The following is a 24,213-nucleotide window of genomic DNA, read 5'->3' as shown; positions in this document are numbered from 1 at the left end:
ACATGGCAGCTTTAACTGCTTCCCTATTGCTGAAAAGCAGGTCACAGACACCAAATGTTTCCAAAGTATCACATTTCCTACTGGACATCTGTTGTGTGCAGCATTTGCAGAATGGGTTTGATTCATTATTATACATCGTGACCTGGGCTTGTTTGACTGAATGTATTGGCACAGGCTGCTTGCACCTGTTGTCTCTCATGTTGACACACCATGGCTATGCAAGGAATAGCCTGTTTGTCCTGGAAAGAAAATGAATACGCAGACTCAACTAGCCTTGCTTTCAAAGGAGAGAGAAATGAGGTAATGTGAAATGGTTGAGGGAGAGGGGGAAAGGGTGACCATTGCTAAAAAAGCACCTTGGAGATGGAGCCTTGGAGGGCTAGATTGTAAGGCCAAAAAGCAATTTCTCTTTCGTGCAGAGTCGGTAGTCACACTTTGGATTGAGAGGGTCTAACATATGAATTTGGCATATGAAAAGGCAAATGACCTTCAGTTCCTACCCACTGGATGGACTATAGTAATTTGAAGAAGCTGATGCAATTCCTTCAGTGGGAAAAGCTAAAAAGAAAAGTGAAAGATGGCAACAGCTGATAGCCGAGGGTCTCTCACTGCAGCACAAGGCTGGTGCTAATCTGCGTTGACCTCTGTGGTATTTCAGCTCCTTGGCTCAGCTAAGGTTGACAGCCAGTAATTGAAGAAGAGGCTGGAGCTGAGTGGCAGAGCACATGTTTTTGACCCGATTGTGCTGGTTAAGCACTAGCTAAAGGCTCTTACATAGCAGGGCTCGCATAGACCTTGGGCTCAGCCCCGGAACAACTCTGGACAATTGGCAGAGTCAGGAGAAGGGGGATGTTGAACTCAATCCAACCCCCCAACCTCCACCCCAAGAATAGCATTATCAAGGAAATTTCACTAGTAAGAAAAATTCTGGGTCACTTGAGAATGTCTATATTGTGCATGTTTGGTGGTGGTAAGTGCAAGCATTTTATAAAATCATGTTTGCGACCATTCAAATCATCTTGGAATTTGTCTTGAGAAAATCCTCAGGAATGTAAGATCTGAGCTGAAATCCCTGCTCGGTTATGAACTCACTTGGTGAGCCGGGACAAACAACTTCAGCATTTTTCCCATCTGTCATAGGAATGATAAATGTATGTTAGCCCTGTCCCATTGCATTTATGGACGTGTGTGTGCACTGAGGATTACCATCCCAGCCTATAGATTGTGTGCCAATGCTATGCACTGCCACCCCTTTTCTCCCTATCCCTTTCATGCATAGTGATCTAACTTGAGCGGGGAAATATTACAACCCAAAACATTCCGGAGTAATAAATCACACCAAAGCCAGCTGTGTTGGGGCATGACAGAATGACTGATGATTTAATGCTTCTTGAAAGTTTTTTTTTTGGTTTCCTTCCGCAGGGCATTGTTTTGAGAAATAACAAAATGAGGTAAAATAAGTTAATTTTATGTACACTTTACAAACACTCAGTATCACATGGCGTCTGCAGCAACCGTCACATAGACATTGGTATAAAATTGAACTTTAATGTGGCTTGGGCAGGTGTTCAACAGCCTGCACTTCACAATGTCGTCATCCTGAGAGTAGTTACCAAGTAGTAATAATAATAAGAAGTGATCTTTTCTGTAAACATGTTTAGAAGCATTTACGGTGGACAATGGATGGGCCGGCTTCATCATATTCCTGTTTTGTGATCCACATCTGTTGGAAGGTGGACAGGGAAGCCAAGATGGACCCTCCGATCCAGACAGAGTACTTACGCTCTGGGGGGGCAATGATCTGAAAGAGGCAAATAGAAGGATTTAGCCCCCACGGGAAAAGCAACAACAAAACGAGATGCATAATTAACAAGAACAGAACGTCACAAAGGATGATTTCAACTAGACAATGGAACAGCATTATGCCCCATCACTAAAGACACTGACTTAAGTTCAAAGCAATCCAACCTTGGATTTAAAACTATTAATTCAATTTTTTTTTAAAAAAAAAAACCCAACCCCACTGCTTTCTGGATCTCGTATCTTAAATTCCTATCAAGTATTGTCCCTCTGTGTTGTGAATTTCTGTCAACTATTGTAAATTGTGTTAATTTTTCCCCAAACAGAAATAGATGAAAAGCAAGCTAAGGCATTCAGCAAAACGTGCAGGTAACTTCATCAACTACAGGGATCAGTTCCCTAATCTGTCTGAATCCTGGAAGATTTCAGAAAAGTGTCAGAAGGGAAATGTAATGCTCCAATCCAGAAATACTTGTTCAAAAGAAATTCCACTGAAAGCAATGATGTGGAACATAGTCAAAGCTAATTTGCAACCAAACTCATTGGTAATAATTCTGCATGATTAGCCCCATTAGTAATACTTTGGGTTGATTCCAGACTTATCTCATGTTCCATAGTGGACTGATTGCAATAAGTGGAACAAAAATGACTGTGCATTGTAATTCACAGTGCTGATTTATGGTCTTATCATCTGCCATATTCCACTGCATAGTTGTAAGTTGTGTAATTAAAACCCACCTTGATCTTCATTGTGCTGGGAGCCAGAGCAGTGATTTCCTTCTGCATACGGTCAGCAATACCAGGGTACATGGTGGTGCCACCAGACATGACATTGTTGGCATACAGGTCCTTCCTGATGTCAATATCGCACTTCATGATGCTGTTGTAGGTTGTCTCATGAATACCAGCGGATTCCATACCTGGTGGCATCAACAAAATAAAGGAATTGGAGGAGGAATATAGCAATGCCCAGCATACGAACTTTCCATAGGTAAAGGATCACGATAAGAAATGCTAAGTTGGAAACATACCAATGAAGGAAGGCTGGAAAAGGGTTTCTGGGCAACGGAAACGTTCATTGCCGATGGTGATGACCTGCCCATCAGGCAATTCATAGCTCTTCTCCAGAGAGGAAGAAGAGGCAGCTGTTGCCATCTCGTTCTCGAAGTCCAGAGCCACATAGCACAGCTTTTCCTTGATGTCACGGACAATCTCACGTTCAGCTGTGGGGAGAGAAGAAGCATTTAGTTGTTAGCCAAAGTCCTCCCAGAATGAAAGAAAGGGGTGGGAGGGTGAGGGGACAAACAAGCATAATAAAGAGGAAAGAATGCAGGCAGCTGGTGTATAACCCTGAAACTCAGTTTTAAAAAGCACATACACATCTGGCAGTAGCAAGAAAGCAATACTCACACACAGTATTTTATGGTTGTGATGGCGGAGTATGAAACTCACAACCTTCTGGGTCTGATGAACTTTGCAATGCAGAAGAGCTTGGAAGCATCACCCACGTTCATCTGCATTTCTGTTCATGTCATACTCACTCTGTGTTTTAGTGCCACCCTATGCCCATGGATCCTTTTCCCACTCCCACTGAAATTAACTAAGGCAGAAATGTACCCTGGCCACTTTTTTTCTCCTGTCTTGAAGATATTAATCTCATTCCCATGAGGGATACAGGCTTAAGTGACATCCATCTTATCTATTACATTTTTTAAAAATTTATTTCTAACCTGCTACCTTGGGGTATCATATATTCCTTCCTCCAATTTCCCCCCATAACAACTATCCTGTGATGGATGGAAAGAAGAAACTAACTGGCCCAAAGTTATCCAGAGAGCTTCCCTTATTAGGGGTGGTCTAGAAACCTGAGTGATAGTTTCCTTTGTCCTAACAAAAAAAAAGTTCTCCAAGGTGGTGCCCCAAAGAACTAAGGGGCAATTAGAGGGCAGAGCTGCTGGTGGGAAGGTCTTTCCAATTCTAAATATGGACAAGCTATTTAGGATTAGCCAAGAACTACTAGAGCAAGAGAAGAGGGTTGGGAGTCTCCATCATTACCAGTGGTGACAAAAGAGTAGCCTCTCTCAGTCAGGATCTTCATCAGGTAGTCAGTGAGATCCCGACCAGCCAAGTCCAAACGCATGATGGCATGGGGCAGGGCATAACCCTCATAGATGGGTACATTGTGGGTGACACCATCGCCAGAGTCCAGCACAATACCTGCAGAAAAAAGGAACAGATACAATTTTTAACAATGGAGGTTACATGTTTCACCAACTTGCAGATCTAGGTTGATACCGTACACATAGCAATAGGGAAGAAAGAAGAGACAACACAGCTACGTGAGTCATGAGGGATTCCCAATACTCCCACAGTCAATGTTAGCCAGTTAAGAATTCCCTTTCATTAAGGAGTAGGCTACACATGGAGGCAATGTACATTTTTCTGGGGAAAACTTTAGTCATGCCCATAGTTGAACTTTTCATTCTTTTAATGGGCTGACAAAGTCTTACTGCCTAGAACGGACCAGGAATATAGAGAGCCAGTAAAGGCATGAAGGGAACATGCTATGCAAGCATTAAATAGTCCATTCTACAAAGAAAATCAAAAAAATTATATCTGAAAAAGCCATTGCAAATAAACCTAAATTAGCCTTTCCCAACTAGGATCTTTTCAGAACTATTGAAATGCAGTTGTCTAGTCAGACAATATAATTCAAAGTATCAGGAGTACACGAGGCTGAGAAACATTAGTTAACTAGATGGACTTAACAGAAGACAATTCAGTTTATCTCTGTTCCTAAACCCATGTCAGTGACAGGGTATCTCCTAGACTAGTTGGATTATGACTACCTTATTCTTAGAAAGAGGAGTTGGTGGGGTTCCCTTGGAATTCAGTTTTTTGTTCTCTATTTCCAGCAACCAGCACTCACCGGTGGTACGGCCAGAGGCATAGAGGGACAGCACAGCCTGGATGGCCACATACATGGCAGGGACGTTGAAGGTCTCAAACATAATCTGGGTCATCTTTTCACGATTGGCCTTGGGGTTAAGAGGGGCTTCAGTGAGCAGGGTGGGGTGCTCCTCAGGGGCAACACGGAGCTCATTGTAGAAAGTATGATGCCAGATCTTCTCCATGTCATCCCAGTTGGTGATGATGCCATGTTCAATGGGGTACTTCAGGGTCAGGATACCTCTTTTGCTCTGGGCTTCATCCCCTACGTAGGAGTCTTTTTGACCCATACCCACCATGACACCCTAGGAAGAAAGAGGGAAAAACACTTAGCAACTTATAATGGCTATTTTCTATCCTACATATTGCACATTAATCAAAAGAGTATCAGGCTCTTCTTATTAAGTTCTTCACAAAATAGACCATGAATTGTAGAAGAAATAAAGGAAGTAGCTAACTCAGAGATCATTTAGACAATGTTACGATGATCTCTACAGAGTGGCCAATTTATTACCTTGTATTCTTTATCTGAAACAGTGAAGACTCTTTGGTCTATGATGGACATTCACTTTTTCAAAATAAGAATAGTGCAGGGAGTTCCCATTCAGGGACCTGACAACTGTCTCAAAATGTAACGCATGTCTATGCATGATCCCCAAATAGTAAATCTTACGAAGTTAAGGGGACTTATATTGTCATGGTAATTTTAGTGGCTTCACATGGAGCCCCCTGAATCTTAGGAAGATGATCAAGAGTGGGGAAAGGAAAGAAAAACAATGAGTCCTCTGACCTACTAATTCCTCACTCTTAATCACAGTCCAGCAAAGTAAAATTTAAAGCAATATATGCTGCATCTTTCAGTCTGCCTATTGTTGAAGAGAAGCACAGCTGGTGAAAAGAGAAAACATACCTGATGACGTGGGCGGCCAACAATGGAGGGAAAGACAGCCCTAGGGGCGTCATCCCCGGCAAAGCCAGCTTTCACCAAGCCAGAGCCGTTGTCGCACACAAGTGCGGTGGTCTCATCCTCATCACACATGGTGTTGGCTTTCTAAGAATGGAAGAAAAAACAATAAGTCACAAGGAGGCACCAGGAAGCTATGCAAGCTCAGAACACAAAGACTACAGGAAGATTTTCAACCTCAATAAATTCAGTAGATTTCCCTCACTGGGGGAAAGGACAGGGTGAAATAGTTCACCCTTACAGCTGTTCTCACTAATAAGTGAGAAAACTCAGGAAAAATCATCCATATTAAAAACACACAAAGCTCCTTCTCTGTTCAGCTACTGATTCCATTGATCGTTAAAAGCTGCAATATCAAGTAACAACGATATTAAAGTACTAGATTATTGGTGGGGCTTAACCAAATTTATTTAGAACTAGAACCTATTTGTTTCAATAAGATTTACTTCTCCAGTTTTATAGTGGAAGGGAAGTCTATTTAAAATAATCAATATATCTTCAAGGCTATAATTTTAGCCTCTCTATAAAAACAAGTTAAATCTAAAGTCAGTTGTCTCCTAAAGAAATTATACATTGACCAGTAATAACTAGATTACCTTATTACATTGTTCATGTGTAAATATTACACATGTACACTGCAATGAAACCTCTTCATTTCAGTGATGCTTTTGTCAGGTAAGTTTGTTTGAGAAGAATACTGAATTTTGCCCTGAAGTGGCCAGGATGTCAGAAGATGGTAAAAAGAGAGTCGGTCCTTTTTGTTTTTCAGATATTCATTCACTGATTTTATTTTTTTATCATCCAAGTTGCTGGACTAAAATTTTCAAAACACCCCAAAAAATGTTGGTTGAGGAATAGAGAAACAGTTGTCCAACACATCCAAGGGCACCAATTTGAGCAAGAGTTAAAATGTGGGCTATTTCTCCAAGCAAAATATATGATTTTCAAGGGAAAAAACCCCGAAGGACTTGATTTCTTAAAAAGCATGAGAAACGCCAATTTTGAAGGGTCGCCTGTGAATTTTGAAATAATTAAATAGGAATATGGAGCCAGATTTCCCAGCATATTAGACACATTATTTACAGAGGAGCAACAAATAGTTTGTACTGAGGATATACTTTCTTTCTTCAAACTGTCAGGTACCCAATCCAACTCTGAATTACAGCATCTGACAGCTAGTTACTGTTCTTTAATGTTAGGAACTAAAGAGATAGGAGGCACGAATAAACCCAATCAGGTCTCATCTGACAGATATTTAATAAAATATGGATGTTTCCTTCAACAAACTGTTTTGGTTTGTTCTGGCACATACTTTTCCAGCAGTTAATTTTAGCCCATCCGGTTGCTGTCCATTTCCAATTCCTCCTAAGCTGCTAATAATGATGATTTGGCGAAAACTACTTTGTTTCCACAACTAATCTGAGCCTACATTTCTTGGACCATCGTTTTGGGTCTCGCTGACTTCAGCTTTGGGTTGATTCAGTGTCATCACCTATTATTTGCTTGACTTTGAAAGCTTGCCCCTGGTTGTTCCAGCAAAAGGCAAGATCTTTTCCCCCCCCTCTTGCCATAAAACGGTAGTAAAACCAGAAGAGGCTGGGTGGCATCTGTTTCCACCCATCCAGGAAAAGCAGCAAAGCTGCTTCAGGATGTGATCATTTGTTGAGCTTAAAGCAGAAGAGGTTGCCACTCCACCCCACCACTCCCCAAGTCTCCTCCTCCAGTCCAGTCCCAAGAGTTGCTGCGCTGAGAAGCCGGTCCTCCTTCTCCCGGTCCTGCCTGTCTGAGCAGCCAACCGGCCAGGCACCCGCCCTCCGGCTGCCGGCCTCACTCACCTTGGGGTTGGTTCCTGGCTCTCAGCTCCGGTTGCCGCTTCTTCCCAACTCTGCTGGTCGGTGGGCTTCCGAAAGCCCGGCGGGTTTTATATAGGCCCTTGCTGGCTTCTCCCCTCCCCTGTCGCCGACCCACAGGAATGTCTCCATATTTGGGTGCTGGGCATCGAGACTGGCCAGGCGGCCGGACCGGAGCCCCCCAGGCCCCATGCTCGGCCGCGGGGCTGCCCAAAGAAGGAGCGCCTGGCCCAGACCCAGGTAGCACGGGCCGAGCCGTATAAGGACTGTCTGCCGGCGACCCCCGCCCGGCCACCAAAGCTCCCTTCCCAAATAATCTTCCGAGCCATCATGCCCGGAAAGGAGACAGAAGCCCCAGGAACGAGCTAGGGGGCGGGGGAGGGCATCCCCGCCCCACCGCGGAAGGAAGGGAGGAAGGAAGGAGGAAGCTGCGGCGTAGAAGGCGGGCAGAAGGGCGCAGCGGAGCTGGCGAGGCCGCGTCCCGCCCTCCCCAATCGGCTGCGCGGTTCCGCTCGCTTTCTGCTCCACCTCGCCTCCAGCGCTGCGGGGTGGAAAAAGCACAAGCGGGTAGCCGCGGCTGGTCAAAGAGGCTTGAGGGGTTTTCAACGAACTTAGCCTGGGTTGCAAAGTGAGCGCGGCTCGATTGAACCGCCATCCTTTTTGAGCATCTGTTTAGGAGGGTTGGAACACGGTTTCCTTAGGCGATTACATCGCCTTAAGTGAGGACAAAAGCGCCTTTTCTTAACACCCCCCCCCCCAAAAAAAGAAGTCTGGGCTATTGAATTGAATCTTGCCCGTGGTCTAAGGAGAACCCAATTCTCCGGATCTTTGGCGGGACTGCTGACACTGTTTTGAGAGGAAATTTTAAATGATCTACTTAGTGCCTTAGACAAATACAGAATTTACAGACGCCGCCCGTTTTGCCACCTTGAAAAACCATGACAATTGGTAAAAATCCCCCAAAACCTTTTTACTCTATATATTCTTTTAAAGCTACTGCGATGTTCCCAAAGGATTACTTTTACATCTCTGCTCTGAGGTTCGACCATGGATCTCATTGCCTTAATTTACGGGAAAACCATGCACAATTTTTTTCTAGTATGCAACCCAAAGTGACAATGTGTTGGTTGGATTTCAGTAGATAGCATGCAAACTCTTTTATCTGCTCAAGCAACCTCAAAGTAATGCTTATAAAAATATTTTCAGAAAAAAATTATTCTTGTAAAGCAAAGCTATTTACTGTTGAATTACATTATTGCATTAAGGATCAGGTTGACAATAAAAGTCAACATTTTCAAGACTCATAACTCCAGGTGATTCAAACGGGCCAAAACCGGATTAAGTATGTTACAGTTAGATCACCTTCTCTGTTCTGAACATTCTATTCTGTCCTATTTGCAAAGTGGTTTTTTTTTTAATGTTACTTTCATTATGTTGCGCAATATTTTTATAACATGAATATGTTTGCCCTGGACAATCATGGAGGAGGAATATTCATCGAAGTCTGTGGCTTCTGGCCAAAAACACCAGTTCTCAGAACAGTTGTCTGTTAAAGGAGCGGTCAAGATCAGAGTACATGGAGCAGCATTTCTGAAGTATTATTTGTATGAGAAGAGCAGGGTTTGGCCGGACTGCCAACCACTATAAAGGAACATGTTAAATGTACTTTAAAATGCTGTGCAAAATCTGTTTTATATATAGAGGATGATAAATACCAAAGGCTCTGGCTGGCTGCCAACCACATTGAAGAGTTACCATACACCATGGGTTCGCCGTACTTCATGCTATTTATACCACATGGGTAAGCTGACTTTAAAAGAAAAAAAATCTAAAGCAATTCACATCTAGTTATGGTCATGGAGGAGGTTAATGGCAGTTTTGGGATTGGAGGAAGGGTGGAAGTAAAAGTCCCCTTTTGGATGGGCAATGACAACAACCAATTATGGAGAAGATGAGATGAAAATGAAACCCTTGGAGAGCCTTCTCCACCTTGATACTTGCCGGATATATTCGGACTGCAATTCCCAGGATTCCCAGTCATGATGACTGGGAATTCTGGGAGCTGTAGTCTTGGCATTCTTGAAAACATGTACTATCTGTATCCTGGACAAGAGATTGAACTAGATGATCTCTTAGCTGTTACTGAACATTTCTGCTTTGAGGTTTCGTGAACTGCTGTCCTAGCATGTTCATGCTATTTTCAAAAACATATGGAATCTAAGTAGTTCTCGACTTACAGTCAGTGTGCTGCAGCTGCCAAAAAAGCCAACACAGTTCTAGACTGCATAAACAGAGGGATAGAATCAAGATCACATAAAGTGTTAATATCACTTTATAAGGTCTTGGTAAGGCCACACTTGGAATACTGCATCCAGTTTTGGTCGACACAATATAAAAAAAGATGTTGAGACTCTAGAAAGAGTGCAGAGAAGAACCACAAAGAAGATTAGGGGACTGGAGGCTAAAACATATAAAGAACAGTTGTTGGAATTGGTTATATCTAGTGAATACCCAATTCACTAGATATACCCATAGTGGTGAAAGGAAGGACTGGGGGTGACATGATAGCAATGTTCCAATATCTCAGGGGCTGCCACGAATAAGAGGGAGTCAAGGTATTTGCCAAAGGACCTGAGGGCAGGACAAGCAATGGGTGGAAACTAATCAAGGAGAGAAGCAACCTAGAACTAAGGAGAATTTTACTGAGAACAATTAATCAGTGAAACAATTTGCCTCCAGAAGTTGTGAATGCTCCAACATTGGAAGTTTTAAAGAAGAGATTGGATAACCGTTTGTCTGAAGTGGTGTAGGGTTTCCTGCCTAAGCAGGGGCTTGAACTAGAAAGGCTCCAAGATCCCTTCCAACTCCTATTCTATTCTATTCTATTCTAGACTGTTTGAAATTACAATGGCACTGAAAAAAGTGAGTTATGACTATTTTTCACACTTGTGACCATTGTAGGATTCTTATGATTACGTGATTAAAATTCAAATACTTGGCAACTGACTCATATTTATGACAGTTGAAGTGTCCGAGGGTCATGGGATCAGCTTTTGTACCTTCTGACAAGCAAAGTCAATGACGAAGTCAGATTAACTAAACAACCCTGCTACTAGTTTAACAACTGCAGCAATTCACTTAATAACTGGCAAGGAAAGACATAAAATGGGACAAAATTCACTTATATGTCTCACTTAACAACAGAAATTTTGGGCTCAATTGTGGTTGTAAGTTGAGACTACCTGCACTGGTTATGTACTCCATGCTATTGAAGAGGCTGTAGCATAATAGCAGTACTACAATCTATCTTTGGGTAACATAACCCCAGACTAAAAACAGTTCTTTCTTCAAGTATGATGCAGCAGGATTAGCAATCTGTGTTTATTGACTGAATAATATATTAACGCTAGCAAAGGTGTAATAAACTTCCCTATTTGCAGTATGTAGCATGGATTCAATTTGAAAAGGTGCTTTAGCATGTCAAGGAACACAAACATAGCACCAGTCTACCATTCCTTAAAACAGCTGCATACAATCCCAGGAAAGACACCGTAGACAATCCTGTGTTCTGGAGCACCTTTAGGAGAGCAAAGCACTCTGAAGCCCTTTTAGGTTTAATGGATTAATTCTCACTGTGGATATAATTCCTTTATACAGGACTTTGAAGAAACCCAATCTAAAATGTATGTAAAAGACTAATGATCCAATGGATTATTAAATGTATATTATCTATCTAATTGTTCTAAGATCAGCAAACCAAAGAATCTAAATTCTAACATTTAAAAAATGGAAACAGGCATCCAAAGATGAATGCTAAAGTGAAAGGTTCTCAATAATAAGTTATCACATTCATATTAAAATAAGTTTAATGAATAGAAAACCAAATTTTGAATACCTAATGTCATATTCCTCTTGAAAGGCATCCTGTGAAACCTAGCATTTTAAATATATTAAATTATTACCACTACAAAACTAAAAAGTAAATGTATATCAAATTAATATATAAAATTAAATGTATCACCAATGATGGACAATTTATACCTTATAATTTACATTTTCATTAGACTATGTGGACAGCATATTGTATAAAAAAACCCTAATAACTAACGTAAGGGTAACTTGGCACCTTTATAATTTCCTGAAGCTAAGCAGACGTTAGTATCATGCTTATTACAGTTTATTTTATAAACTTCCATGTCATTTGTATAAACTTTTACAGTAACTTTTTCCTGATTACTGTAAGCAAGTTATTTTCTCTATAAATATAGTTGAGAATTATGGCTGAAGAATTTATGACTGTATAAGTTTTAGCCAGTATTAACAGAGACAAATCCAATCAGGTTCAAGCAATTAGAGAAGGGTAAGTGCAAAGCTCATCCCTGTAGGAGAAATTACTGTAGTTTCTCAAGTCTCTGCCAACAGAAGTAACAACTTCACACCTTTGTCTATTCCAAACCATACTATGGTTTTATAAGTGTCACTTACATACTGAAACAGTCTCTTTTAAGTGAATGGATGTGCTTACTAAATTAGGAGTAAAGCTAGTCTCATCACCCGGAGTTTTCATTAATTGGAAAATATAGTAGAAATTCTCTTTCCCATTGCATGACACTGGATAACGACAGAAATATTAATAACACACTGTGATTTGTTACAAATGTTGCCTCTTTTGTAAGTTTAAATAATTGAAGAATTAATGTGCATATATTTTATTTATTTATATATCACCTTTCATTTGGGAATGTGATGCTTATGCTGCTGATTCCTCCTGTTTTTCCTAACAAACATGAGGTAACAACTTTCCGGTGAAAGGAATTCAGAGCTAGTAAAATATTCCATGAATGCATTCAATTGACCCATTTTTCCCATTAAACCAATCCAGTGCTTTCAACAAAACAAACACATCTACTGAAACCAAAACGTATTTGTATTTTTTAATATAAGACCATTTGATTCAGATGATTTTCAGCCATTTTTCAGGAAGAAAAAATAGCACTATTTTAGAATGAAATTGCCAGCTGTTGGTATATGTACATATACCTGTATCTACATCATTCCAGAGGCTGCTCATTAAGTGAACTAATTTCACAGAATTCAGATTTTGCATTAATACCACTACATGCTCCATGGGAATACATTCTGTTGAACTCACTGAGATGAGCTTCTTAGTAAACTGCCAAAAACAGGGCTATGTCTTCTCATAAAAAAACTCTTAACAAATATTCGGATAACACATTTTCATGTACTCAGAACCTGGTGTTTATTCTGAATATTTAGAGAAAATCTGTTTTAGCTTTTGGGGAAATGTTAGCATCAAGAGAAAATTTCTACAAAATTCAGATTATGTAGCACTTTATATATAAAAGCAAATTATAGTTTGGACTGAAATGAAAAGCTCTAGGGAGACTTTAATCAGACCAGAGCACTTTTCACTGCTTTTTAATTGAAAAAGCAGAATAAAATGTGATCATTTGTCAGCTTCATTTTATTACTATGTTTCAATGTTTAACTTTGTATTAATAACTTGAGGTTGCCTGTTCCTTTGGCAATCACATATTCTGAAGATCCCAACATACTTCAGATATTCTGTTTAATCTTCCAGTAGGGATAATGCATTGTACATTATCTACATTGGTTTGAACATTTCGAGATAAGTATATTCTTCCATATGTATTCGGCTCTTCCATTCTTAGAGCTCTGTAAGCACAGCAAGAAAGGAAGCCATGGAATGGTAGCTGTACTTTTAAAACTGGACATAGGATGCTCTTCAACTGATTTAACTTATGACCTTCTCAGCTGTTGGATCAAATTCTAGAGGCATTTAGCCAAGACATAAAAAAGTAAGACGATGCAAATTGGTTTTGCAGTTACTTTGTACACGTTGAGCAGGCTGTAGGGACAATTCTGTGATATTTGTCAGATTAAAGAACTAAATTGATTTACATTAGTCCATCTGTTCTTTATGCATTAGCATGGCAAAGTATTGTGGATTGTAAACTACCAAAACCAAGCTAACATCAAGTAGAGAAGATAATTTCCAGGAGAAGAACTTGCAGAACTACTTTCTAGCCTTCATGTCATTACTTAGATTGTAATAGAACTTCATTACATGGTGAGCACTTGAATTCAGTCATTTATATATTTAAGAATATAAGTGTATATTATAAGAAGAAAAGTCAACATTTCTCACATTGTATAAACAATTGTATTCACTACAAAACAGCAGCACAAGTAAGAAGCTGGATTGCTGTTTAGAAACATACTGTTTATAGAATTTTTTATGTTTTGTTCAACTTTCTTTCATAATCTTCTTGATTTGGCTTCAGTTTTTAATCATTATGAATCAGACATGTTATTGGTTAGAATTGAAACTTTATTGCAAAAACAATGCACAATGTAAAAAAGAAGCTGGCTTAACTAAAATTAAAAATTTCTCATGCCTGATTTCTAAAAACATGCAATTCATAATTTGCTTTCAGAACAAATTCAAAGTAGGGATTATACTTTAAATGTCCAAGTTCATCTGACTGCATCAAATCTTTCACATCAGGCAGATATTCTCTAAGTTGAACTCCTACAATAGAAATAGTTGTTAGATATTATAGATGTTTGGGCAATATGGATCTTTATACTTAACTTCAGCATAACATATTTAAACAGGAATGATTTTTCCCTCTAATGTTAGAGTTACACTGCATGTTAAAGCTATATATCGCATTTCTGCTGCCTTTAATTTGGTCAGCAATATACTGTACTAAATTCATGACTGCATTATATTATATTATATATCTTTGATGTATAACTAACATTTGCATGACAATGTTTAAGCAGGAGATTCAAATTATTTCTGAATGTATTTCAATAAAGTATACCTTCTTTCATCAGCTTTTGTAGTATTTTCACAAATATACTGTCTTTAGATGCTTCAATTGGATCATCTTTGCCTTCTGAATTGGACCAGCTATAATGTCAAAATGTAAAAGAACTAAAACAAATATATTGTAAAGACAAATAACATGCAATGTGTTAATCTAAATTTTCACTGAGCTACTTTTTCCTACGTTTATATTTCAAATTTTCATTTGCATTCTTTATTATTTTCTTCAAATTTCAGCAAGTATTATATTTCTGTTTTTCAGTGTAATATTAAAATATAAAAGGACTAATTTTCATAATTTAAGGGAAAAAGTTACAGATAGATTTTTAAAAAGATTTGGAACTTTGCAACTAGATTCTTCTAGCAGAGCAAAAGTATTAATCAGTAGAGTTTTCTTAGCCTTAGTGAAGCCTCCCTCAATTTGTACAGAAGGTTGGAGCAGACTACAAAGTAGAAGAAAAGGCAAGGTGAAAATCTACTTAGGCAATATAAATTCACATCCACATCTTTCACTACAATTAATATCATGCATGGCTTGGTGAAACATATGGATGGAAGAGTTAGAACAGGGCTGGCCTCTCCAATATAGAATTGGCATGAAAAAAGCAGTACGCTTTTCTTCATCATCATCACCCGTGATCTACAATTGAAATAGTCAGCTTTTTAATGCCAAATTATTTAATATGTCTGTGTTGCTGCATTATACTATTGTGATTAGGAAGTTTAGTCCATGCCCAAAGTGTACATTCTGTCACTGACAGTTTAACTGTTCCTATTGCTTAGACTTTCCCTGAGAAGGTGGCTTTGCTGGATGCTAAAGGAAGAGAATGCTGAAAGTCGAATTCAGAATAAAAATGCTTAGCAAGAAAGATTCCTATATTTCAGTAATTTTAATGCATTTTTTAAAAAAATGTTTTTCTTGTTAATCCATTTATTATAATGTTTAATGTGGCTGACTTTAATCTGCATTAAGCCAGGGCAAAGGGAAACACATTCTTCCCTAAAGCCTGCTTCATAGCTATTTACTTCTCTTGAAAGTGAAATAGTGAACAGAATGAATGAGGAACAAAAAAACCACTACCTTCTTAGGAAGTCACTATGTGTTTCCCACAAGCCTCAGGGACTACCCAACAATTCTATTGCCATATATAGTTATAGAGTAGCATTAAAAAAATTATGCACATCCCTATAGGGCAGGTAGTTTGAGGTATCTGAATCAGAAATGCCTTGATAATGTGGAGGACATCTGAATAAGGGTAATTTTGTGTAGCTATCTATTCTAACTGATCAACAACTGGACAAAAAGAAATGGTGGCATCCAATTGAGGATCAATACCTAACACATTTTGAGATTAAGTTTGGACATAATTATGAATTTATTCAAAATAAATTCTAATGAATGAAAGGATTCTTTAAACAACCTCCCCAAATTGTTCCTGGACCACATCCAATTCAACTATGTTAATATAGTTGTTTGGAATAGGTATTTTGCACAATCCTTAGAGATTTTGAGGGGAGTCACTGTTATTGTTTTTTATCTAGTCAAAAGCCCAATGCTGAGTCTTCCATCATCTATTCATCTACTTCTTCAAAATTTGGAACACAATGGTATAATAGTTAATAGTTAAGAGCTAATAGTCAAGAAGCTAGGTGTATCTTCATTGAAACTGGTACACTTTTAGTGAATCCCCAGTTTGTATGAGATAATTCCTGCCCTTCCAATAGTTTAATTAAGGATTATCAAACATATGTCATTGCATAGCCTTTCACTTGCCCAAGGTGCACCTACTATTCTATCAACTTGCCTTTTCCATAAAGGAAATCTCTTCTTGATAGTGATGCCCTGATTTTGGAATGTTCTACCTAAGTATTCAGTTTGATATTAAAAACTGGAAGATATTGGAAGGCTATTCCAAAAAAGTATTAATTGAAATCAAAGATGCCCTCAAAAGTGGAAGGAGAGATGGAAAGCAGAGTCAATCCATGAATTCTATGGAAGATTTAACCTAATTTGTCTTGCATTCAACCTTTTGTATTATACTTGTAAGAACTGGTGTCCAAATCTATCTATTTTTCCATTGCCCTCATCGCTTGTCAAACCTTTTGAAAATAAAGACCAAAAATAGAGATTATGGTATTTCATTTGCTATTGATTTTGTGGAAGCTGCTGTAGGAACTGTTTTGCCTAAGTAGGGATACAAATGCTGTAAATGAATACATTAAACAAATTAAACTGCTTTTACCTACCCATCTCTCAGGAGAGCTTTACAAAGTATTTTAAGTTTAAGATAATTTATGTCCACTTGCTCAGCCTTCATTAAAAAAAAAGAAATAATGTTAAATTGCATTTGAAATTTCAGAAAATAAAGTATACATTATAACCATACTTGGATGAATACTTATGCTAGCGAAACAAGGTAACAAAATATTGATGTGTTTTAAAAATATATTTCAGAAAATTGTAGGCTTAAGAAATTATGAAGCAATGTGAGAAAACTAAGGGATAAGGCATAACAGCATTATGGGTGTTATCAAAGATAGGGGCAATGCTATCTTATAAATCTGAATAATATGGCAAGTAGACAATGAAATGACAGGTTAGCCAGAGATTGGGAGCACAGAAGCTTGTGCAACTTGAGAGACCGCCTCCTGCCAATTACCTCCCTGCGACCCATAAGATCACATAGATTGGGCCTCCTCCGAATACCATCCGCCAGTCAGTGCCGACTGGCAACTACACGGAGGAGAGCCTTTTCAGTAGCAGCTCCGACCCTTTGGAACGATCTCCCCGTGGAGATTCGTACCCTCACCACCGTCCAGACCTTCCGCACAGCCCTCAAGATCTGGCTATCCCGTCAGGCCTGGGGATAAGATCACAATCTGTCCCCACCCAAATGAAGAATGAATGTTGTGTACTATTTTACTCTTATGTATTGTTTTATGTTTATTGTTTATACCCCCCCCTATTTTATGTAAGCCGCCCTGAGTCCCCGCAGGGAAAAGGGCGGGCTATAAATATTAATAAAATATCTAAATATCTAAATATCTAAACATATAAATGTTCTACAGGAACCAGAATGGTAAAAAAGTTGAATTTTAAGAAAAGGATTTTTTCTCAGAGATGAACATACTTGATTAAATTCTTAACTTTAGGTTGTGGGTGAAATGCAATACTATCCGAATGCTTTAGACAGTTAATTCAGCAACAGCCATTTACATTGCATCCTTTCACATACAAACAGGATATGGCATCCTCCATATGGCTCTACAGAAGTGTCTGTACAGTGCACTCTTTGATTACTTGAGCAGTGTGCATGTATGTATTCTTGGGTTAATCGAATCTATGTCAAAGGAAGTTGTTATAAAGAAAAATTGTAGGACGACTAACCTGAACATGAGAAGAAAATGTGGAATATAAATCTAACACAGGGCTCTCCAAAGTTGGCCACTTTAAGACTTATGGACTTCAACTCCCATGCTGGCTAGGGAATTCTGGGAGTTAAAGTCCACAAGTCTTAAAGTGGCCAAATTTGGAGACCCCTGATCTAATAGTGAAAAAATAATGTCATCTTTCTGAGTTGGGCAGTGAAAAAGAGTTCCTTTTACATTAAGCAGAGGAAAGAGAGCACTCTATTTTTTCCTCCTCCATGGACAATACTTTACCTTTTCACCAGCGTTTGTGAATGAAATATGCATATGTACTGAGACAAATAGAGACAATATGTTTAGAGCCAGTATAGTCATCAATATACCACTACTGAGATGGCAATAATTCTGTGAAATAATCTATTCTCTGGAATAAGCCATACTTTAAATTGGTGTCTTCATTATCTTTTATGCTAACCTTTCTTAACCATTTATTATCATTATTTTACAAAATATTATTTTGCATTTTTAAAAATAACTTTGTAAATCATTTTGTAAATTTTACAAAGAGGAACTGGCTCAACTACTTTAAATAAATAAACAAACAGAAATTCATAAAATTGTGGATAATACTAACACTACTAGTAACAATACCTTCCCAAGCTGGGTCCTCCATTACTGAAAATGGATCTAACAATGATTATCTGCATTAAGTGGTACTTAGAAGAACACTTAGAAGTATTCTATCAACTGTCATAAAGAATTGTATAATCATGTATACCCATTCACTGTAAATCAGTAACGCACAAATGAAATTCTCATTAAGTTTCATACCTGATCAATATATTCCAGCAGATCCAGTGCCTTTTTGAAGTCATACTCATTAGCTTTCTGGTTCTCATCACATATGTATAGCTATTGTATAAAATAATGAATACAAAAATTAGAACTTGCTGCGGGGTGGATGGGTGGGAGTGGAGAGGAATCACCCTGTGTTTTAACTATTTTTCACTGAAATATGCCTCAATTCCTCTGAGAATAAGCGAGCGGCATATCCCTTTAGATATACTTTCCATGTTATTGACATTGTGTGTAAGAGTGATAAATGATAGCTTATTCAATTCATGTGGATACCTATTGCACCATGGTAAATATGGACACCTGGTTATGAATCTTATAGTATCTTATAGTGATGGCGAACTATGGCATGCGTGCCACAAGTGGCATGCGGAGCCATTTGTCAGGGCATGCGAGGCGATGCCATGTCAGCCGTTTTTTTGCTCTCTGGAGGCTTCCCTGAAGCCTCCAAAGCGCGAAAAACCAGCCCTATGGGCAAACCGGAAGTTTGGGAACGGACTTCTGGTTTGCTTGTAGGACCATTTTTTGCCCTCTGGAGCCTTCAGGAGGCATCCCTGAAGGCCCCAGAGGGCGAAAACCAGCCCTACGAGCAAACTGGAAGTCACCATTCCCGAACCTCCGGGTTCTCCGTAGGGCCATTTTTTGCCCTCCGGAGGCTTCAGGGAAGCTCCTGAAGCCTCCGGAGGGTGTCCGGGGGGGGGGGGAGCCTGTTTTTGCCCTCCCCAGGCTCCTAGAAAGCCTCTGGAGCCTGGGGAAGGCGAAAAAAACGTGACAAAAATGGGGGAGGGGCTTTGGTCGCGTGCATGCGCATGTGCTGCCCTCCCCGCGCACATAGCATTATGGATGTGGCACGCCGGAGCACGATCCCCCTGTGCTCCCCCCGCTTTTGACACGGCAGTCAAAAAATGTTTGCAATCACTGTTATAGCATATTAACATGCCTGTCAGATTCAATTAAATCATTAATTTTTGCATGTAAGTGAATGGAGCAAGCACAGAAAAATACAACAATCTATCTCAGAAACATTGCCAGTACAGGTAGTGTTCAACTTACAACAGTTCATTTATTGACCACTTGATGTTACACCAACCCAAACAAAGTGATTTATGATTGTTTTTCACACTTCCAACAGTTGCAGTAACCCTATGGTCATATGATCAAAATTCAGACACTTTTGCTACTGACTCATATTTATGACAGTTGCAGTGACCTATGGTCATGTGGTCAACTTTGGTGAACTCCTGACAAGCAAAGTCAATGGGGTAGCCAGATTCACCTAACATCCCTGTTACTACCTTAACAACTGCAATGATTCACTTAACAACTGTGGCAAGAAAGGTCATAAAATGGGGCAGAATTCACTTAAGAAATGTTTCAATTGGCAACAAAAACTTGTTGCTCAATTGTGGCTGTAAGTTGAGGACTATCTGTACTTGAATCTTCAAATCATTATTTAAACATAAATAAAGTTGACAGATTTCTTCTGCATTAACCTACAATTATAAAATTAGTTTCAATTTTGGATAACTTGAAGATTATATATAATACTGTGGAGGTAGTAGTGATACAGAATTATTTGTAATAAACCTGGAGAGTAATAAAGATTTATCCACCCACAAGTTGTTTTATATTTTGAATCACACGATGTAGACAGCACCAAGTTTTTGTGTGCAAGTGCATGTGATGAGAAAAATGTTCATACACTCTTGGGCTATTACTCTACATACACTGATGGTTTTATGAACATGCTGTTAAAAAGTACCCCCAGCTACATAACTTATGGGTCATTCTGACTAATGAAAATTTGAGCTTTTCATATTTGAGAGATAGTGGAACCTTACTAAGCTGAACTGCTTTGATACAAGGCAAGCAGGTACAAGTGCAAGAAAGTAAGTGACAACCTGGCATGGAAAATTTCCAAACAAGTGCAAAATATTCAAGTCAATGATACTGTTCATCATACACTGTACATAAGACACTGTTTGGGCTTTGAAGTCAGAATTTCAGAGCAAGTTTCAGACTAGCTTCAACACAAAATTCTTTTTAAATGGATAATGTAGCTTTCTTTTGAAAGAAAAATGGAATTTCCTTTGGATAGATGCAAAAATCTCATTAATTAAAAATATAGTAAATACCTCAATGAGCTGTGGGGCACTTAAAACTGGCATTTCATTGAGAGACATCTTTTTCTCTGCCAACAACGGTTCAGGAAGGGTTTCTTGATGCAGTAAAAAACATTCTTGTTCAATGATTTCTTGCATACATGGAAGAAGAAAGAATAATTAGTGATGACAGTGGCAATAGAACCATTTCAATGAGGACCAGAAATAAAGGGATTCTCTGTATAAACATGGCATAGTTTTAAAGTTTAGTTCAAAAAGTACCTTCAATTTTCTCGTTAAGCATCACATCTGATATATTGGAAGCTAGCACAGATAGTTTACTTAATCCAAGAAGAGTTTTCTTCTTTGCAAAGTATCTTGTTTCTGTATTTGCTAAATTGTGGAGTGTTCTGTAAGCCTAAGAATGAACAACATAGTTCCAATTAGATAAAGTTATGAAAAAGTAAAGTTATAGGAGAACAAAAAGATAAGTGTCCAGTTGTGTCCGATTTTAGAGGGCAGTGCTTATACAGATTTCCCAATTGAAATTACTAGTTCATAACTACATATTCAAATTCTGAGATGACGAGGAAAATCCTCTAATTAGTAAGAAAGAACAATATAATCAGAGAAATACAACTATGTCCAGCCCAGAACTGGCTCAGTCTAAAAACTGAGGAAGAGCAGCAAGGAGGAAAGCTTTATAATCTGTTGACTCCACCCTATTGGTTACTGGACAGAGTGAACCCTACGTGACTGCTGTCTTCACCAATCGTGGAGAATCCTCTTTTCTGTTGAGTGGTGTTTTACAATTATTGGGAATGACGTAAAAAAGTTAGGGTAAGAGGATAAGAGTTTTAAAGATTAAAATAGTCATTGAAAATGGAAAACCATCAAGACAAGAACTACTATAAAAATATATTACTGACATGCATCATTATTTAATTTTTAACCGAGCTTCTGCATAAATGAGAAGACACATCATAATATTTAAAATACCAGTTTCATAATAAGGATGAAGAACACACTAAAAAAGAGCTGGTTTGATCTAGTATTTAAGGCACCAGGCTAGAAGGCAGGTCACTGTGAGTTCTAGTCCCATCTTAGCCACTGAAGCCAGCTGGGTGACCTTGGGCCAGTACTCTCTCTCAGCCCAATTCTCCTCACAGGGCTGTTGTGGAGAAAATAGAAAGAGGAAGGTATGTTTGATATATTCACACTCTGAGTTATTTGTAAAAATAATCAAAGGCAATAAAATAAATAAATAAATAAATAATGACTGCTTCTGTATTTTGGAAGTAAATACCATATTTTTCAGACTATCAGACGTTCCGGACTATAAAGCACACATTAGCTTTAGAGGAGGAAAACAAGAAAAAAAAATCTGCCTCTGCCTCCCAGCATCCTTCTGGTATTCAACCGACTAGCATCCTTGCCGCAAATAGCAAACAGTCTGGTCAACTTCAGCACTCTGTTGCGCCTACCACTGGTCAACTGAGCTGAGCTGCTGCCACCGCTGAGGAACACTGGAGCCTTCTCTGCCAAGCAGCTGATTGGTGATTGGATTTGACCCCCGATCAGCTGTTATAGGCAGTGCGGATCGCCGTGATCTGTTTGCTGCTGCTGCAGCCCATTCACCACAGCCCATTTACTGCCACCCATTCGCCGCCAATCACCAGTGAACGGGTGGCAGAGATAGGCAGCAGCAGCAGCAATCCCCTCCACCTAGAACAGCTGATCGGTGCTGCACCAACCACCACCACCTCTGCCACAATATTCATACCCTAAGTGGGTGGAAACAGATATTTCCACCCACTTAGGGACCCACTTTTATTTTACAAAGCGTTTATTCTCTAAGATAACTGGTTCTACAATATGATAAGCATGTAAGCTTTTTGATAATGTGTAAAAACAAAACCCTGACATAAACAAGTTAACCAAGTAAATTCAGGGGGGAAAAAGTTGTATAAAAGTGCTCTATTATGTACTTTGTTTGGAATACTTAGCCATTACTTTTAGGGCAGAGTTTGAAATAATGAAATCATTTCATAGAACCTTCTTGTTCTAAATTTAAATTACACAATTCAACCCAAAATTTCTCCTACACCATGGTGGTATTACTGAAGAAAAATTTTGAGCTGAATTTTGGTGATGTGATTTACAATAAATGTTGGCAATTAAGAATACTGTTAAAGTCAAATTTAAGCTCTATGCAAAGACCCGGGAAATCTACACAAGCGGAGGTCTGGATTTCCTCATGAAAGAAACTTGCTACTCCTAAATGCCACCTCCCCTCCCCAATGTACAGAAACATTATTTTTTTAAAATGAAAATAACCAACCCAAAAGTTTCCATGATTATACAAATGTTACTACTTGTTCCTTATATTACCAATTTCTATATAGTTCCCAAGTGGACCAAGAAAGAGGGAAGAAGAATGTACATTGTATGCAAACCCTTGACTAAGGGAAAAGTAAGAAGTTTGTATTATTTTAAAGCATACCTTATCCATGTCATTACTATTGATGTCATGTAGCCAACTGAGATGTTCATGAGCTTGTAAGAAGCTAGCCAACTGGCCATGCTGAGCAATTGGCTGTGATAACAGTTTTCCTCTTTTTCCTTTTTCCAAATACCAACGAAACAGAAAATCTGAAAAATTCTAAAAAATAAAATTATACAATATGTGCATAAGGGTCTGCTTTGCAAAGTATGGTCTTCTTATGAAACAGAAGTATAGATCTTTAAAAGTGTAAAACACTCATTTCTTTTTTAGATATTGGCCTCCACCAAGTATGTATTATTTTCTATTATTAGAAAATAACATTACTATTACTGTTATTTTCAATCTGAAAAATTGTTTTTTTTTTATTCCCTCATGTCAATGCTTAATATATCTTCAAACATGCAAAGGGCAAGCTGTTGTCCTGATTTAACTTTATTTTCTATCTTGCTCTATCAATTGCTCCTCTGCTTCAATGCTAGTAATCAAGTGATTATTTCTAAAGCAGGAATAAATCATAACCCTGAAGCAGCTAAATACATGTTGGTCCTTTGCCTTATGTTATATTAAAAGTACCCACGAGACTTAATCTGCTTAATTGGCATATCTGCAGAATGCACATCTGTACCCTGGCTTATAATGCATATTTCTCCAGTTCAAGTACTGGAACAACAGCTTTTTGAATAAAGGTAAAATTGACAATTCTCTCTATAAAACGCTCTACAACTTGAAAGAATATAGGACATTTTAGACAGATAAATCTCTAGATCAGTGGTCCCCAACCCTCAGCTGTGGCCCACTCCCGGGCACGGCCTGTTCGGAACCAGGCAGCACAGCAGTGGGTGAGTGCAGGAGTGTGAACCTCCCCTTGCACAAGCAGCGACTGCTTGCCCTCACACACACACAAACACACCTTCATGGTGGCTGTCTTGTGCTTATATGTG

At 38.8% G+C, this 24,213-nt stretch overlaps 2 protein-coding genes across 3 annotated transcripts in view; both read right to left on the bottom strand.

Moving 5' to 3' along the window:
- Positions 1-1,351: 1,351 nt before the first annotated feature.
- ACTA1 (actin alpha 1, skeletal muscle) lies at positions 1,352-8,010 on the bottom strand. Its single transcript, XM_032216382.1, has 7 exons — positions 7,549-8,010; positions 5,660-5,800; positions 4,730-5,054; positions 3,856-4,017; positions 2,832-3,023; positions 2,539-2,720; positions 1,352-1,801 (listed from the first exon to the last, which is right to left on the bottom strand). The coding sequence occupies exons 2-7, from the start codon at positions 5,786-5,788 to the stop codon at positions 1,658-1,660; spliced, it is 1,134 nt and encodes a 377-aa protein (XP_032072273.1). The 5' UTR covers positions 5,789-5,800; positions 7,549-8,010; the 3' UTR covers positions 1,352-1,657.
- A 4,450-nt stretch (positions 8,011-12,460) lies between these two features.
- NUP133 (nucleoporin 133) overlaps positions 12,461-24,213 on the bottom strand; it is a 33,247-nt gene continuing 21,494 nt past the window's right edge. Inside the window, exons 18-24 of one of the 2 annotated variants that reach the window (XM_032215954.1) lie at positions 23,270-23,428; positions 21,049-21,184; positions 20,800-20,918; positions 18,641-18,721; positions 16,688-16,752; positions 14,436-14,524; positions 12,461-14,137 (exon numbers count right to left, since the gene is read on the bottom strand). In XM_032215954.1, coding sequence (XP_032071845.1) covers positions 13,998-14,137; positions 14,436-14,524; positions 16,688-16,752; positions 18,641-18,721; positions 20,800-20,918; positions 21,049-21,184; positions 23,270-23,428 — 789 coding nt within the window. In that variant the 3' untranslated portion in view covers positions 12,461-13,997. The remainder of the gene's footprint in view (positions 14,138-14,435; positions 14,525-16,687; positions 16,753-18,640; positions 18,722-20,799; positions 20,919-21,048; positions 21,185-23,269; positions 23,429-24,213) is intronic. The other variant, XM_032215953.1, reaches the window with a different exon arrangement.

This window comes from Thamnophis elegans, chromosome 4 (assembly GCF_009769535.1).
Source record: "Thamnophis elegans isolate rThaEle1 chromosome 4, rThaEle1.pri, whole genome shotgun sequence".
NCBI classification, from domain to species: domain Eukaryota; kingdom Metazoa; phylum Chordata; class Lepidosauria; order Squamata; family Colubridae; genus Thamnophis; species Thamnophis elegans.
This window is presented reverse-complemented; position numbering and strand designations above follow the sequence as displayed.

Coding starts and splice junctions, on each gene's coding strand:
- ACTA1 (XM_032216382.1), bottom strand. CDS start 5,788: ATGTGTGATGAGGATGAGACCACCGCACTTGTGTGCGACAACGGCTCT. Junction 3,024..3,855: donor CTACTCTTTTGTCACCACTG/GTAATGATGGAG, acceptor CTCTCCCCACAG/CTGAACGTGAGATTGTCCGT. Junction 1,802..2,538: donor CCAGCACAATGAAGATCAAG/GTGGGTTTTAAT, acceptor TGCCTCTTTCAG/ATCATTGCCCCCCCAGAGCG.